This window comes from Marmota marmota, unplaced genomic scaffold, assembly GCF_001458135.2.
Source record: "Marmota marmota marmota unplaced genomic scaffold, marMar, whole genome shotgun sequence".
Taxonomy (NCBI): Eukaryota; Metazoa; Chordata; class Mammalia; order Rodentia; family Sciuridae; genus Marmota; species Marmota marmota.
Window position 1 is genome coordinate 65,182,729 of NW_026000026.1, and position 19,271 is coordinate 65,201,999.

A 19,271-nucleotide genomic window follows, 5' to 3' on the forward strand; every position below is an offset into this window, starting at 1 on the left:
ATATATAAATAATTCTTATCCCTATCCTTGCCCCAAAGTCTCCAAAGAAACCCATAAATCTGATATAACAGTCTAAAAATAAATCAATTAGATTGTCCACGCTAATGAGCAAAGAGTCACAAAACCTAGACTAAAAAAATAATAATTATTATATTTCTACCATAATCTCTGGTATTTATATATAATTTAACTATTCAGGGTTATTAAAGAAGTGCCCCAATTACCTATAATAGTAAAGAAATGAACACTTTCCAGGTGAGAAAAATCTTAGAAAAGTCAAACTTTTGAAGGGCAAATGAGGATTCATATTATAATTCAAGTCAGGAACTTTCTGAATACTGAATTATCTTGTTTTATAAAACAGTTTCAAAAAAAGTATTTAAATTTGGAATTGATAAATTTTAGTTCCTTGTTCCTGTACTCACACTAGTGTTAAGAGCTGGAAGTAAATGAGTTAAAATTCTAGCTTAATGACTATGCCATAGACAGTAAATAAAATATCAGTACAAAATGGTAATCAGAAAGGTGTTATGAGGTTTCCCTTGATATAAATAATGTGGAAAATGTAATTATGCTATCAGTATATAATAGAAATTTTTCAAAAATGAGTTGCAAAAATTTATAACTAATTTTACATATTAAAAGTACTACTTTCTACCAAGTTTGGTGGTGCATGCCTGTAATCCCAATGGCTTGGGAGGCTGAGGCAATTCGCAAGTTCAAAGTCAGCCTCAGCAATGGTGAGGCACTAAGCAACTCAGTGAGACTTTGTCTCTAAATAAAATACAAAACAGGGCTGGGGATGTGGCTTTGTGTTCAAGTGCCCCTGAGTTCTATCCCTGGTACCTAAAAAAAAAAAAAAAAGCACTCCTTTCTGATACAAAGAACTGTCCATCTGAAATCCTGTTTACTCAACCAATTTTGCCCATCCATAAGTTCAAAAGCTTCAACTAAATGAAATAAAACTTAAAATGACAATATCTACTGATAATCTAGAGTAAAACTTTAAATTTCAATATTATGTATTTTGGGTTACATATATTATCATATCAATAAAAAGCATGACAAATGTTTTTGAAGACTAAGATATTAATAGAAGTACAGATATATATATTGTTTAATTATTAACCAAAACTATCCAAGACACAATTTTAAATAATTAATACTAATAACAAATAACTCAAATAAGTAGATTATAATAGTTAACTTCTTTAGTGAGTTCTTTTTGAATTTGCCTCTATGTATTGACATTATAGATCAAAGCAATAAAAAAAAACTCAATTTTATACTTACAAGGAAACTATGTTAAAACTATCTTTCTATAATCAAGCAAAGAGCCATTCATCTTATATTCATCTTATTCTTGGAACTCAAAATAGCCTGTGACCTCATTATTCTTATTCATCATATAACTGGCCTCCCATATATCTCTAATAACAGCCTATACAGATTTAGGACATAAAGATAGGCAGCCTATACAGATTTAGGACATAAAGATAGACTATTGTCTTAAAGAGTCAAGTCTGATTTAAATTCTATGTCCAATTCTCTATTTTGTACTTTGATCTGAACTGTTACAAGACTCCTTGAAACAAATAAATAGTTCTATTCTCTTAAATATACTCTCATGTAAGAAATGCAGAATGATGGTGAAAGAAAGATGTTATCTATCTGGTCAGGATCTAACCAGGAAAACAGAAACTATTGTAGGGATTAAATTACAAGAAGGAAATTTCATTGGTTATTCGAGTGAAGAAGATGCTAAGAAGACAAACTGGATTTGGCAATATAAGCTAGAGGTTTAGCAAGAACAAGAAACCACCAGCACCGAAAAGCTGGACAGACAAGAGGAAGAATCGGTGTTATTTGAATCCCCAGATAAAAGTCAGCCAATATAAACTGAAGCTGCAGGAGTTCTACACAGGACTGGAACCAAGAAGGAAGTTGAAAGGTGAAGAAATGTCATAGCATCTCCTTCTCTTTGCCCTTCTTGTCTTGACTAAACACAGACTGCCAAGTAAAAGCTCCTATGTGATATAGCTATAGAAGCGCATGCGGAAAGAGAAGAAAGATCTTAGGGCAAACAGGCCTAGGACCAACTTAAGGTAAAAGAAAAGAAGAGGGAAGAGGGTGTGGATTTCCAACAATGAAAAGAAGTATAGCTTAATGGGAGTTCTTTATAAAAACCCAGAAGCAGGAATAATTGCCACAGTATTCCTATACCTATACCTAGGCACCATGTGCCTAGAAACACATGGTGCTGACCAAGTTTGTTTTTTTTCTTGAACCAGATTAAAGTTATCAAAGTTATAACTTTGAGCAATTTTCTCAGGCACAGGGTATTTGTTTCATTGTTAAAGATCCAAAGATTGATGGCCAATTGCATGATGAAAAAGAATCTCTGATCAAACATAATAACCAAGCATTTCCTCTAGTGAATATAATAGAGAAGCTCCAGTGGAAAGCTTGGGGGGAAAAAAGTTAATGGTCTATCATCTCACTGGGATACAATCGATTGCAGGGAAGTCTTTATGGTGAGGGACAGCTATGCTCCTAAAGGGTTTGTAAACACACTATGATCAACAGCTTATGTGCAAATGCCTGTGATACCTCTGGACAGGAGAGCAAACATATGAGGAGCTCAACTACCTTTAGACAATGTACTCTACTGGACTCCATTACTGGGAGAATGTGTCTGGAGAAGGGGGAACTCAGAAACAAACCCTAATCCAAAAATTATTGTGGAAAATAATGAGTGATAAATGGAAGCATAAATTCTGGCTAAATGTTGAGGTTCCCAGCTAAATTTTCAGAGCACCCTATTGTTTCTTAAGTAACTTAACTTGTGACTAACAGAGAGCTACTTTGGAAATGAATTTCCCATTTTCAAAGAACACAACAACAAAAAGGACATAATATAATTTATCTTCCTTTCTGCATCTAGGAGCACTTTATAATCATTAATGTATTCTAGGTCATCATTATAAATATCACACAATGTTAAAATTATAAAGAAAACTTAGATTCTCTGGAGTTTCTACGATTGACAATTGGCCCAGTGTGGGTACTGTGCCAAACCATATGTATATGTACACACACAGGCACTTCCCTGTGGCTGACAAGTCCCACCCAAGTACAGTAAAAACAGTTCTTAAATTAAAAAGTTAAACTAATTACAAGTAAAATACCATTAAGTTAAAATTTCAAACTATTAAATATAACTGTCCATTTTTAATCAATTTTTAAGACTGCTTTTATTTATTTATAAGTTTATTTATTTATTTATTTATTTATTTATTTATTTTTAGTTGTAGATAGACACAATATCTTTATTTTATTTATTTTTATGTGGTACTGAGGATTGGACCCAGTGCCTCACACATGCAAGGCAAGCGCTCTACCACTGAGCCACAACTCCAGCCCTAAGCAATTATTTTTAAAATTAGTCTATTTAATTCTATAATTCTCAATGCTTACTTTAATCAATGAGACATGTTTCTTACTAAATTAATCGATTTATTCTCATTTATGCCCCAAATCTTTTCTGCTGACTCAGAAATGGGACCCCATCTATTTTCAATATCACTATTTATGTATAAACCACACGACTGAGTGAACCAGAATCACACTAATCCTCAAATAAATTTTTCTTCAAAAAGGGTAATGTAAATGAATTTGAAAGTATAAAAGAAATGAAAGCAACATCTCACAAGCTGTCTTGGATAAAGACTGACCTCATATGTGAGACCAGATAAAAGAAAACTGAAATCCTTTTCTATAAGAATATTTGCAACAAAACCCACAATTCACAAACAAGTGTGTGATAAAAATTCAAGGTGTGAACTGAAGATATTATAAGCAAATAAAAAATATTTAAAGTATAAATTCAAGATCCAAGAAAGGCTTTTCAAAAAACACTGTCAACATTCCTCATTTGATATTTATATCTTTACATTAAAGCCTGAAGCAACCATTCTACCAAAGGATAGGTGCCACAAAGAAACTCATTTGTTCATTTTATTTGTTAGGACTTTCACAAATTGAGTCATCTGAAATGAATTCATTTATTTTACTAGTGCCATATTGATACATTTGTAATTGTTCTTGCTAAAATGAAAATGTAGCAAAAATCTATATTACAACTAGAGTGTAAGAAATAAAGTTATAAAACATGAAGAGTAGCCTCATTGAGTAGGTATTACCAACTTAATGAAGTGAAAAAAAATAAATGTGATAAATCAGTATAGCTTACGTAGACATTGGCTACATTCATAAAAAAGGAAAATCAAAGTCATTATTATTTGGACAATAATAATAACATTGAACGGTATATTCATTCCCCTGATTCAGTGTACTGCCACAAGAATTTTTAAGATAAAATTTAAAATGCTATTTTAGTTTTCAGTGTATTAATTTAAACAAACCATTAAATAACCCTTAGGGGATCGGCAAGGAAAGGGAACAAAAACAACAAAGAGAATGCAAACATAGTTATTAATTTTAACGTTCACTATTGGCACTTAGGTAGAAATATGGTCATTGAATTTTCTTGAATCTAATGTATGAAATATGATATGTCAAGAGCTTTGTAATGTTTTGAACAACCAATAAAAAAAAACAAAAAAAAGATTATTTTCACAAAAATTGCCTTACTTTACTATTCTAATGAAAAAATATGAGTAGATAGTGACTAAAGAGTTATAAGAAAATTTTGTACATCTAATAAATACTTTTCTCATTAATTTATTTATAACTTTAATTTCCAACTTCCTATTTAGATGTATGCCATGCATTCTTCCTTATAAAACCAGGGATAGGTAAATGCTATTATTATCCTCATTTTACAAGTAAGGAAACCAAAGCTGTGGAATTAGGTAATTTGCCCAACTTAATATAATTAGGTGTCATACCATCAGCTTTGTTAAAAGCAGTAAATAGTTTGCAGCCTTTGTAAACTTCTAAGAAAAAAATCAAAAAAGGGGTCATATCAGGCCTAAATAATCATCACTTATATTCTCAATAATCAATTTCTTTCTCAACTCTTTATTGGTGAAAGGTTAAGAACAACTAAAAACACAGTAATCTAACAAACACCATTTAATAATATCCACTGAGTCACTTCATTAGGGAATATTTCAGAGTTGAATAAATTTTAAAATGTATTTTCCACATCTGAGACTTACTCAAGCAGCCACAATTTATTGAACATGAATGAAGTCATAATCAAAGACTAAATAGTAATCCCATCCTTAAGTAGTAAAATAGTATGTTCTTCTATTAGAATAAGATATTCTGACTGACCAGTTGTTCAAAAATTTAGAAGGCAAAAAAGTTCATATTTCATTTCTAGACTCTTGTAAGAAAAGGAAGACGAAAATTGAGTTAACTGCATGAATGATCATTCTTTCAGTTACTTATGTTAAATTGACTGAAAAAATCAATTTTGTTTTTCTTTTAAAACATTTCATATTTCCAACCACAAGCACTTTTAAAATAAATGTTTTTTTAAGTTCTTTAAATGTATTATGGTCCAAGGAAATATCAGAAGTTTGAGTGTTTTATTCAGCTGTTGATTATTTTCCTAAGAAACTGTTCTTTAAAATGAACAAAACTAGACCTATTCTCAATATATCTCAAGAATTCAATTAACATTTATAAACTGAATAACTGAAGCAATAAGATCTAATGTAGCACCAGAATTAATATTAGTAATAAATAAACACTTGCAACTTTAAAATACATCAACAGTGTAAAAAGGAAATACATATCTACCTGTAACTTACGACAAACATTAATTTTTTAAAATATCATATAATAAGCATTAATAAACTTTCTGATCCCTTAAAATTTATTTAATTATTATAGAAACTTTCAAATGTAAATAAATTATTGAGAATAGTATAATGATCTCCCAGGTTCTATAACCCAACTCAAATATCAATATTTTACCATTTTTGTTTCCTTTCTTGGCCTACCCACGTTTTCCTGTTTCCTCTTTTTATCCCCTTTTGATCAAATCCCTAATATTGTACCATTTCTCTAATAAATACTCAAGGAGTATCTCTTACTGTTGAAGTTTTTAGAATCTAACAAACATGCCACTATCATCTGCAACAAAGTTAACAAATAATCCCTTAAGATCATCCAATGCCTGGTTCATATTCAAGCTTTCTCAAAAGTCCCAAAGATACATTTTTAATGTTTCTTTGCTTCAGTCAGGATCCACAAAAAATCTTATTACATTTTGTTGTTTTGTCTTAAGTGCTTTCTATCATAATTCCTCCATTTTTTTCCTTGGTGTTTCTTCATTGCCTTAGACAAATCTGGATTCAGTGGCTTGTCTTTCTGTGGTATCGCTTAAAATGTTCCGGTACTCTAAATCTACAAATTTCAGGTAAATGGGTAATTAAAAACAGAGCCATATGTAATTTATTAATTTGTTATTAAGTTATTTGTTTGCATTATACTTTGGCTATACTATCCAATAAATCTTTGCATAATCCAAGATCATGAAAGTTTTCTTCTCTGTTCTTACAGAATTTTTTTCTGTAGAGGTAAAATTTACTTCCCATAAAAATCATCCTTTTAAAATGTACAGTTCAGTGGTTTTTAGTATAATAACTGAAGAGTACACTATTATCAATTCAAAATTTCAGAGCTTTAAATTTTTTTTTGTTTTAGTTAGTTATATATGACAGTAGAATGCATTTATTCACTTTGATATATAATATATAGTGTATTGTAGTGGCACCCCCTTTCTCAATAGAAAAGTCTTAACTGGCTTCTCTATACATCTTCACCATGGCTGATTTTAGGACTGTCAGCAAAAGAGTCTCTACAAAAGAATTCAATGTAGATAAACTTCCAATTTTCGTGTTGCCCTGGCCAGGAAGAAATCAGTACTCCAGGTATTGAACATCCCCCCTTACTAGTTTTTCACAAACAAGTATCCAGTATAGTAGTTTGTAGAAATGTGTAAGCAAGGTCTCTGGCCTTGAGCTGGGGCTTCACAGAGATATCTACATTTTTTAAGATAAGAGAAGTTACCAATTGGGCTCTATGGTAATAGCTGGCAGGGGGAGGGAAGAAAGGGTAGAAGAGGCTCTCCCTTTCTCAGGTATTGTTCTTGAAGGGTTAACTTGCCCAAAACAGTGAAAGAAAAAGCTGCTTTTATGTGAACTTCTGCAGACTGTGAACTTCTGAGCCTCTCCTCTTACATGTTGGGTATAAAAGTTCTGAAACTACCTGAAATCAGGGTTCAGGGGATTAATTGATTACAGCAAAAGCTGTGTCCTCTGAACCTGGCTGCAGCCAAATAAAACTGTTTCCTGCTATCTTTGGTGCCTTGTCTCATTTGTCCCTACAACAGTATAATTTCTCATTTTCCTAACTGTAAATGTTGCAGAATCACATTGGTCATGTAATCATATATATATACATAAAGTAATAATGTCTGTTTCATTCTACTATCCTTCCTATCCCCACTTTCCCTCCCCTCCTTTACTCCTCTCTACCTAATTTAAGGTAACTCTATTCTTCTCTAGTATCCTCCACTTATTGTGAATTAGAATTTGCATATTAGAGAAAATGTTCAGCCTTTGGTTTTTTGGGATTGGCTTATTTCACTTAGCATGACATTTTCCAATTGCATCCATTTACTGGCAAATGCCATAATTTCATTATTCTTTAAAGCTGAGTGATATTCCATTGAAAAAAATACACACACACACACACACACACACACACACACACCACATTTTCTTTATCCCTTGAAGGACACCTAGGTTGGTTCCATAGTTTACCCATTGTGAATTGAGCTGCTATTGCCGTACTGCATGAACATTTTTATCAAACCAAAAAGAAACACTTTAGACACATGCCTATTCTACACATTTCATATAAATCAAATCATAGAAAAATGGTCTTTGTAACTGGCTTTCTTTTCTTAACAGAATACCTTCAAAGTTCACCCATGTTGCAGTATGGATCTGATTTCTTTTTCTAATTTTTTAAATTTTTTACTTTTTCTTTTTAGATCTACATGACAGTAGAGTGTATTTTCATCTATTATACATACATGGAAAGAACATTTTTTCTTTTTGTGGCTGAATAATATTATGTATGGACATACACATTGCTTATCCATTCATCAGATGACAGGCATTCAGCTTGTTTCCACATTTTAGCCATTGTGAATAATGCTGTTATGAACATTTGTGTCCAAGTTTTTGAAACCTATTAATTCTTTTGGTGTTATGCTTAGGATTGGAATTGCTGGGTCGTGCAGCAATTCTATAACTTTTTGAGGAACTACAAAACTGTTTTCCACAGCAGCTGTACCACTTTACATCCTTACCAGCAATAGACAGAGGTCCAGTTACTCCACATCTTTGGCAACACTTACTATTGTCCATCCAATGATTATAACCATCCTAATAGGTGTGATAGTGGTATTTCATTGTGGCTTTGATTTGCATTTTCTAGTTATGCTCATGACTAATAATGCTGAGCAGCTTTTCACATGCTACCAGTCATATATGTCTTCTTTAGAGAAATATCTACTCAAGTCTGCTGCCCATTTTTTAACTGAGTTATTTCTCTTTTTGTTGTTGTAATATGAGTTCTTCATATATTTTGGACATTTAACAGGTATATGATTTGCAAATTTTTGTAGATTGTTTCTTCATGTTCTTTTCAGTATCCTTTGCTGCATAAAAGTTTTTAATTATAATGAAGTTTAATGTATTTTTTCTTGTCTTGTTCATGCTTTGGGGGTCATAGCTAAGAATCTATTGCTGAGCCCAAGGTCATGAAGACTTGCCGTGGTGTTTTCTAAGAGTTTTATAATTTTAGCTCTTACATTTAAGGCCCTGATTCTTTAAGTTAAAATTTTTATATATGAGTAGAAATTAACTTCACTCTTCATATGTGGATATCCAGTTATATACCCAACACTATTTTATACCTATCAGTACCATATTGTTTTGATTCATGTAGCTCTGTGGTAAGTTTTGAAATTCTGAGTCTTCCAATGTTACCTTTTTTGAGATTGCTTTGGCTTTTAGTATCCCTTCCAATGTAATAGTAACATTATGAGCAGCTTTTCCATTTAAAAAAAAAAAAAAGGTCACTGAGATGTTTAGTCTCTTTTTGAAGTTTTAAACATACTTATTAAACTTCCTCTTAAGCATTTTATTCTTTTGGATGATAATGTAAATGGAATTGTTCTTTTAATTTTATTTTCATATGTTTCATTGCTAGCATATAGAAATAACTGCTATTTTATGTTTCTTCAAAATTTTTCTTTAATATTTTTAATTAATAAATGAAAATCATATATACTGATGGTACATATGATGTTTTAATATAGGATACATTATAAAAAGGCTAAATCCAACTAATTGACATACACATTATCTCACATATACATTTTATATCTACTCTCAGCAATTTACAAACATACAATATATTCTTTTTTTTTAAAGAGAGAGAGAGAATTTTTCAATACTTATTTTTTAGTTTTCAGTGGACACAACATCTTTATTTTATTTTTATGTGGTGCTGAGGATTGAACCCAGCAGCTGGCGCATGCCAAGCGAGCGCGCTACTGCTTGAGCCACATGCCAAGCCCACAATATATTCTTAACTGTAGTCACCATGATATACAATAGATCTCTTAGATGTATTCCTCCTAACTGAATAAACTGTAACCTTCGACCAGCAACTCTTCAATCTGAGTTATTTCTAGACTCTCATTTACACAGTTACAGCAGTTTAGGAAGAAGGACTCCAACTCCATTACTGTTTGACATTAACAGAATCTACCTAATAGCAACGGTGTGTCATAACAAATATTAAGTATTATAATAAGGGTCCAGAGAAGACTGAGAATATCAAAGTGAAATTCCGAGGAACTACATTAGTAGATATTAATATTATTCCATCCATTGTCTTTGGTCCTAAACTGTCACAAATCCCCAGTTTCTCTTTCCAGCTTATTAAAGACTTTTGACATTTCTTCGCTTCAGTGAGAGACCCTAACTGTCCCTTCCAGCACAATGACTCCTAAATTCATAGATTCTTTTGGAAACAAGAAACTCTAGGTCTAAAGGTCAAATTATTTAATCCACGCCCATGGTTTCATAGATGCCAGGCAATAAAGGCACAGAGATTTTATACCACTTGCCTATATTTGCAAATTTAGAAAGCCATCAACAATAAAGTCATATATTAGACAGACTTCCCATATCATGTAAAAAGTAAACACATTTAGGGTGATAGCTCTCAATACTCAGTATTTTACATATCTCTAATCATTTATTTAAAAGTTACATACTATGATGATAATAGGAAAACAATTTTTAGGGGAATTTATATATTTACAAATATTGTGTGAATATATTAGTAATCGTTACAACATTACCAGAATTTAAATATTTTTTTAAAAAGCTTTTAGGTTTATTAAAACCAGCATTTTCTCCTTGGTTTGCAAGAGAGAAAACAATTAAAATAGCTTTGTAAAACCTATGAATGATTAAAATGCCACCTCTCTTTTATGTGAATCCAGGAAACTAAGCAATATACCACAAACAAGTCTTCTCATCAAAACAAAGACTTGTTCAGGAAAAAAATTTTTTCAGAACTTTGTGTACTAGCTTTAATATGAGTCCACTAGATTCTGATTGCTGGCAGGCCAAACTTGCAACCCTTGCCTGTAATCTTCAGAAGAACCTTCTCAGCAAATTGAGCTTTCCAACCCAGACATTTGCTCTCGCTGCTGTTCTGTCACAGAGACTAACTCTATCTTTTAAGTACCAGTGAACCATAATTTCTGGCCATCTCAAAATGCTCAGAGAAGCACTTACTGATCTAATAAGTCTTGTTTTGTATTTAATGAATACAATTTTGAGTGATCATAAAAATCCCACATATGGTCATTACAACACTTGTACACAATCTGTTCATCCAATGCATTTCTACTCTACACTATAAACAGCATTGGATGGGACTAGAAAAACATTCACCTACCAAGATGTTCAGGCCAAGGTTACAGGAAATGAGTAAAAAATTATGGTTACATAAGGTCTTGGTTACACTAAGATGTTCTGATAGAACAATAATTGAGAATAACAGTCCTATCCTTTCCTCTAATTGTAGGCTCTGATCCTCAAAATAACAATTAAATCTGATCAGTCATTTATGACACAGTACAACCACAGGCTCTCTTTTAGATATATTACACTGGAAAGGCGATTAGATTTTTTTTAATATTTATATATTTTTTGTTGTTTATGGACCTTTATTTTATTCATTTATTTACATGTGATGCTGAGAATTGAACCCCGTGCCTCATACATGCTAGGCAAATGCTCTACCACTGAGCCACAACCCCAGCCCCTGATTAGATTTTTTTAAATCAAAGTTTACATAGATTTTCTGTGGTCTTAAGACTGAGTCAGGCACCTGCTGTATACTGCTATAAACTGCTTTATTCAATACCCTAAAAAATAATTTTCCCACTTAGCTAATAAGTGGCAGCACCCAGAATTAAACTGAAGCTCACAATGATGCCCAGGCTTCTATTCACTGTCCCCCTCAACCACAGTCCAAAGTAACTTATAAACATTTGTTCTTTTACCTGAAAAGAAAGAAAGACATTATTACCTGCTAAACTGTAATACTGAAGAGGACAGAAGAGATCAAGCCCAAAGAGATCTGGGATATCATTTGGTTTGTTTCAGCATTGTGCTGCCACAATAGCAGTTTTCTAATTGTTATAGAATGGAGGAAGTTTGAATGAAAAGTTTTACTTAGCTATTAAGTAGAAAAGGCAAGACTCATTCTCCTAAGTACTATATGTGATATAATTACAAGCAATGAAATAAATGATAAAATTTAGAGAACATGCAGCTAAATTTTATAAAGCCAGTTTTTCTATTACATGAATGTAAGAATTAGCTCCTAATTATCTTACAGCTTTGAAAGCAGTAGAGAGAAGACATCAGTGAGAGATTATACAAGAACCAGCATTTTCGTCACTGCTAAAATATGAGATCTCATATTTGGTATATAAGTGAACTCTGAGTTATCAGATAAATTTTTGACATACATTCACCTCTCTTCACCTTACATACTCAGCTTAGTCATAAGCACTGGCTATATTCACTTTTTAAAACCAAATGCTCATAGGACCTAGTGATATGTGAGCCACAAAAACTCAATATATCTTCCAAATACAATGTATTAAGTTAACACTTAAATGATTCTTGCTACACATATCAGTATATTTAATGCTTAATTTCAAAATTTTTAACAATGAAAAAGCAAAAACATAAGTTTCTTGTTTAAATTGAGTATTCCATTTCAGAAAAGACAAGTTTTGGCACTGGTTTTTTTTTTTTTTTTTTAACTAGTTTTAACTTTATCAAATACTAATACATTTTTAGTGGTCTAACTATTCCTCATTCAAGTACATTTAACACTGCTAGAGAGCCAAGTGCAGTGGCACATGCCTATAGTCTCAGCTACTTAGGAAGCTGAAGAATCACTTGAACCCATGAATTCAGGAACGGTCTGGGCAGCACAGTGAGATTCCATCTCAAAAATAAATAAAAACAAAAACTAAACTAAACCAGCAATGCTGGGGCCCATTACCTTAATGAAACACAGAAACAACAGGGAGATGTAGCCATGGCACCTACCTTGGTTAAGTGAATTACTCCTTTAGAGGTTACTGAACAACCCATGAAGCCAACATACTGAAGTTCAGGACAGTGCTCAGCAAATGCTTTCACTGACTGGTCTGTCACCTAAGGAAGAGATGAGAAAAAAATTATTGAAAGTGATATTATAATGAACTAAAGCATTACACCCTCCTATAATTTCCCTGTGCTTCACCTTGCATCATTACTACTTCTCTTACCAATGAAGCAGTTGAATCTACATACAAACATGCTGCAATATTTGCTGTGCCTTTTTTTTTTAAATCCTTCCTTATCCCAAATCCCCTTATACCTATCACCCATGTTTTTTATGTCTTCATAGAAAACACCTCAAAGAGATATTGGCAGTCACCTCTGCTTCTTCCTCCCTGTTGCTGGCCTCCTCTGTCTCTTCCTCTATCTTTATCTCCCTCTCTCATTCCTTCTTGCTCATCTCAATCCTCAGCTCACTTCTTTTGTTTCTGTCTTACTTCATTCCCTAACTAGTCTAATCTTATCTCATGACACTAAATATTACTATGTATTAATGGGCCTCAAATTCCAGTCTCCAGTCCAGATCTCTGCCCTCTACTTCAAACTTCTATATTCAATTGCTTATGCACTCCCTTTGTATGTCTATAGGCATCTCAAACTTAACATATCCAAAGGAGACATTTTATATTCCAAACAAGCCTGCTTTTCCCCAGGGTTACCCAGTTCAATGAATAGCATCACTTTTCAACCAGAAATTCAAAACTTTTTTCCATTCAAAATACCATCCAGAAAACTAGAAAATGTTTTCAGTTCTTCCAAATAAATTCTACATCTAAACTCATTTCTCACCTCTGCCACCACTACCTTCTAAATCCACTGTTAGTATCATACACCTGAAGTTCGGAAAGAGCCTCCTAATACCATTGATTCCTTGCTCCTCTATTGTTTATTCTTTATACAGCAGCTACAAGATCTAACTAATATTTCTTTGCTGTTCAAACTTTGATTATTTCTTATTTATAACTCAAGATTCCTTGCCATGCCCCACCTATGCTCTTGCTAATTTGACCCTAAACGGACTTCAGCTTCTTTCATTTTCCTCCAGACCTCCATTTCTCTCATTTACTCCATCCAAAATGGTCTCAAAGACTTCCTCCAGCACACCATGTTTCTCTGCCTCAAGGTCTTTATATTTATCCTTTGCCGTAAATGCATACCCTCTAGTTGGTCACATGGCTCACTGCTTCGATTCATTTCTGCCTTTGCTTCACTGTCACTTCCTGAGATTCTTGCTGACTGCCAACTAAGATAACACCAAATAACTTCCCCTAGTTACTTTCTTGTGGTGCTTTTTCTTCATAACACCCATCACTACCTCATTATGTCACACAATTGCTCACTTATTAGATTGTTGTCTGTCTTCCCCATCAGAATAACTTATTATCATATCCTCCCTTCACTAGAGGAACCAATCATTCTGGTTGACTTTGTACAATTTCAGTCTTAGCACCAAAAGTCCCAGTACCCCAAAAACTCCTGAGTTCAGGCTCTGGGACAGTTGACAATCCTAACCAGGGTGATCAATCACTCAGTCCCACTCAAACTCCATTAGAACCTAGAACAGTCCTTGGCATTTGGTGGGGAGAAAATGAATACTTAAATGAATGAATGTTTTTTTATTACTCTTTCTCCATAAATTCTATCATACTTTTAATTTCTGCTCCTTTTATTTGCTTTTAGACAGAGGTATATTTGTATTGTTTTTAATATATTGATTTTTAATAGTATCATCCTATTAGTTTTATTTATTCTGATATAGCTGGTGTGTTTTATGATTTTTTTTTCCAAACAGGATCTCACTATGTTGCCCAGGCTGGCCTCAAATTCCTGGGCTCAAGCAACCTTTCTGCCTCAGCCTCCCGAGTAGCTAGGACTATAAGTGCACACCATCACACCATACTCTGAAATCTTTTCTCAAATAGGGACAAGGATGCACATTTTCACATCGGTGGCTCTTAGCTTTGATGCATCTCATGGTTAATTTTATATGCCAACTTGAGCATGCTACAGGTTATCCAGATATTTAATTAAACATTTTTGAGGTGTATAGAATGTTTCTGGATAAGACAAACAATTGAACCATTAGAATAAGTAAAACAGATTGTCTTTCCCAATGCATATGGGCCTCATTCATCTATTGAAGGCCTGAATGGAATAAAAAATTCAAGTACGCAATAATTTGCACAGTCTTGCCTTATAATCCTCCATCTGGGATACTGTTCTTCTTCTGCCTTCAGACTCAGACTTGGATTGGCATAAAAATATTGGTTCTCTTGGGTCTTTAGATGGTCAACTGCAGATCTTAGGATTTCTCATTCTTTGTAATCATGTAAGTTTATTCCCTATAATAATCTCTTGGTAGAGAAATAATCACCTAACAGTTTTCCTTCTCTGGAGAACCCTAATACAATGCATATTATAATCCTTTAAGGAGTTTATTAAAAACTCAAGAGGTAAAAGGGATGGAGCTCGAGGATCTGCATTTTTAACAAGCCCCAAAGTGGCTCTTGGGCATTTAAAAGTGTGAGGCCCCAGTGCTACAAAGAATTTACACTGATAACATTTGGCATTTCTAACTGCACATTCTTTAAATGAAAGGCAGAATGAAATTTGTTTTTTTTTCTCCCCTACCTCTGAAATATTTCCATGTATAAAATTACCTTTTTGTAATTGTGCTAAAATTTTCTTCATGGTTTCACAAAGGTATAACTTGTAAAAGAAAGTCCAAATATTTTCTATCATATGCTTAACTTCAGATTCACTTTCCATACAGTCAAAATGAAATCAACAAGTTAAAAAAAGCTCTTGTTGGTTTTTCAAATAGCAGCAGCTTACCTCTCCTTTGCATTAGCTTTAGTGTAGATGACTTTTATTATCTTTTTTATGCTAAACAGACATTGGAAAATAGAAGTATGTGAAGAGCATTCATTCTAAAAAAAAAATCACAAGACCATTCTCCTAAAATAATGAAACCAACAGCATCCATTGCAAGTCTGATAAAAGATTAATTCTGCCCTCAAAAGCAAAGTATGCTTAAGCATATTAAGACTAAGGGTGCCATTGATAAATTAAAAATGGACTTTCCTGACATGCAGCTTTCTAAAGACATTATATTAACAAAGGATATTTAAAGCATGAAAATTGCTGTAAGCCTCAATCAAATTCAGTATCTTATTAAAAACAAAAAAGGATACCAGAGGTTAAGTACATGGTCAGTTGGTTAAATACTCTGCTAAATCTCAGTCTAACATCAAGTCTCTTCTATATCTGTCTTCAAGTAGGGGAGGGGGAACTCAGATAAGAATTCAGAACGCAACTGATTTAAAACTTAGTTCCAAGGAGCCAGGGCTTTCAGAGAGAAAAAAAAAGAATATTAAGATCTTTCTCTTTTAGCTCAAGCAATCAGAATAAGACAACTCAGAGGATCCTGCAATATCAAAAAAGCCCTGAAAAGGCAAGGCACAAGTAAATCCTTAAACTTACTAAGAGTAGAAACACTCTTAGTAGGCTCAGGTATATAGTAGAAAACTGACAAAAAAGGTCCCTGAAATTTTGGAAAGTATCCAGTTCTACTACAAAGAATATAGCATTTAGGGCTCTGGAGCAAAAGCTCTGACAGAAACACAAATGTAGATTGCACGAGGCAAGTATTGATCGATTTCAGCCTCCCTGGGACCCTGCTGTCTGAATGCCTAGTTTTTAATTCAGGATGGACCACTTACCATCTGTGTGATTTTGAACACATAATTTTATCCCTCTATATTTTATAAAAAGAAAATAACAGTACCTGCTTCACAAAGTATGCATGTAAAATTTTTTGAACAGTATATGGTACATTGCTATCGCTCAATAGATTTTAGCAATTGTCATTACTCCCCCTGTTCCCTTTCTTCTGTATTCTGATTCTCAGGCAGGACTAAGGAGTTGACATATATAAGAGAATAATTCAAAACCAGAGGAATTAAACCATGATTGCTTATTCTCCTGGATAAAAAGATTCAAATCATAATTTGGGAGCTCTACATCATGAGCTAAACTGTGGAATGGAAGTAAGGGAGATAAGTGAAAGTTTATTACTGATTGATTATGGTTGAAGGAATCCCATTTTGTTAAGATTTTCAACTAGTTGTACATTAGAATTACCTGAGGAATTTTATGACTTAATTTCTGGGTGGAGATTTGTACCCATTTTTTAAAAATCTTTTATTTATTAATGTATTATTTATTTGTTTGCTTACTTATTTATTTATGGTACTAGGGATTGAACCCAGGATGCTCCATCACTGAGCTCCAATACCAGCCTCCCCCACTTTTTTAAAGTCTCAGTAAGATGCCCAGGCTGGCCTCAAACCAACAATTCTTCTGACTCAGCTTCCTCAGACACTAGGATTCAGGGTTGCACTATTGTGCCCGGCTGCACCCAATTTATTTTTAAATGTTCCACAGGAGATTCTAATGTTCAGAGTGGGTTATGAACAAGTTCTAATGCCTTCTTCTGCTGGTCTGAGAACTAGCAGAAATGACATCACCTTAGAGCCTGCTAAAAATGGAAAAATCTAAAGCCCCTCACAAACTTACTGAATCCTAATTTGCATTTGAATAAGATCCTCAGGTTATTCTTATTGGGGGGTACCAGGAATTGAACTCAGCGGCATTTGACCACTGAGCCATATTCCTACCCTTGTTTTGTATTTTATTTAGAGATAGGGTCTCACTGAGTTGCTTAGCACCTCACTGTTGCTGACGCTGGCTTTGAACTCAGGATCCTCCCAAGCCTCTGGGATTACAGGCATGTTGCCACAGCTTCTGGCCTCAGATGATTCTTAATGCATCTGAAAGCTTGAGAAATACTGTCACAGGACACGGGAACATATCATCTTTTGGGGGTGAAATGAAGCAAAAATTGAGTAGCTATGTCAAAACCCAAGAACTATAACAACTTTATTAAAGTATAGCCTGCATGCTATAAAATTCATCCATTTTAAGACTATATAGTTCATTGAGTTTTAATGAGTTTATACAGTTGTACAATCAACACCACAATTCAGTTTTTTGAATATTTTTATTGCACCAACCCCAAATTCCATTATATGGATATACTACATTTTATTTATTCACCAATTGATATTTAAATTGTTTCCAATTTGAGGCTTTGACAAATAATGCTGCTGTGATCATTCACATGTAAGTCTTTGGGCATATATTTCCATTTCTCTTAAGAAATACTTAAGAATAGAATTAATTAATCAGGTAAGTGTATGGTTAGTTTTTGAAACTATTTTAATATTAGGCTGTCTAATTTATAGAATTTTTTATATGTTCTGGATACAAACCCTTTATCAGATATGTATTTCATGAACATTTTCATCTTACTCTATGCCTGGATTGTTTCAGAGGGGGCTTTTATTCATTTTCTTAACAGTGTTCTTGATAAGTTGCAAGGTTAACCTCAAACTTGAGATCCTCTTGCATCTACCTCCTGAGTTGCTGAGATTATAAGATTGCCCCACCATACCTGGCTCATTAATTCTTGTTGGAGTTATTGTTTATAAATACTATGCTTCTAAATCTAGAGACTCTGTCTCTAGACATAGTTCACATTCATAGTTGAGGTTTGGGGTATTCATAACCAAGGAGTTAAAGAGGGAATAGACAAATAAAAACAGCCAAATTTACTGAGGTTAAACTAAAAACTATGTATCATCTGGGATCCTCATCGTAGCCTTGAGAGGCATTATTATCTCCATTTAATAGGTGGCTAAAATAAGACTGACTTCATTTAAAAAAAAAAAAAGAAAGAAAGAAAAAATCAAATCGCTAGCCCATGGCAAAATGGTAAGGGGAGGGGGGGCATGCCAGAAATCAGACTCAGGGCCCTATGCATAAAAAGTGTTCTACCACTGAGCATTCCAGCACTGCCCAAGTGGGGGTTTTTTTCTTTTTTTTTTTTTATTGGTTGTTCAAAACATTACAAAGCTCTTGACATATCATATTTCATACATTTGATTCAAGTGGGTTTTGAACTCCCAATTTTACCCCAAATACAGATTGCAGAATCACATCGGTTACACATCCACATTTTTACATAATGCCCTATTAGTAACTGTTGTATTCTGCTACCTTTCCTATCCTCTACTATCTCCCCTCCCCTCCCCTCCCATCTTCTCTCTCTACCCCATCTACTGTAATTCATTTATCTCCTTGTTTATTTTCCCATTCCCCTCACAACCTCTTATATGTAATTTTGTATAACCATGCGGGTCTCCCTCCAATACCATGCAATTTCCCTTTTCTCTCCCTTTCCCTCCCACCTCATGTATCTGTTTAATGTTAATCTTTTCTTCCTGCTCTTCCTCCCTGCTTTGTTCTTAGTTGCTCTCATTATATCAAAGAAGACATTTGGTATTTGTTTTTTAGGGATTGGCTAGCTTCACTTAGCATAATCCGCTCTAGTGCCATCCATTTCCCCGCCAATTCCATGATTTTGTCATTTTTTAGTGCTGTATAATACTCCAT

At 33.6% G+C, this 19,271-nt stretch overlaps 1 protein-coding gene across 1 annotated transcript in view; it reads right to left on the reverse strand.

Annotated features, from left to right (window-relative positions):
• The window catches only part of Fbxl17 (F-box and leucine rich repeat protein 17), a 522,788-nt gene that overhangs the window by 341,190 nt on the left and 162,327 nt on the right, over positions 1-19,271 (reverse strand). The window contains exon 5 of the mRNA XM_048811558.1: positions 12,702-12,809. Coding sequence (XP_048667515.1) covers positions 12,702-12,809 — 108 coding nt within the window. The remainder of the gene's footprint in view (positions 1-12,701; positions 12,810-19,271) is intronic.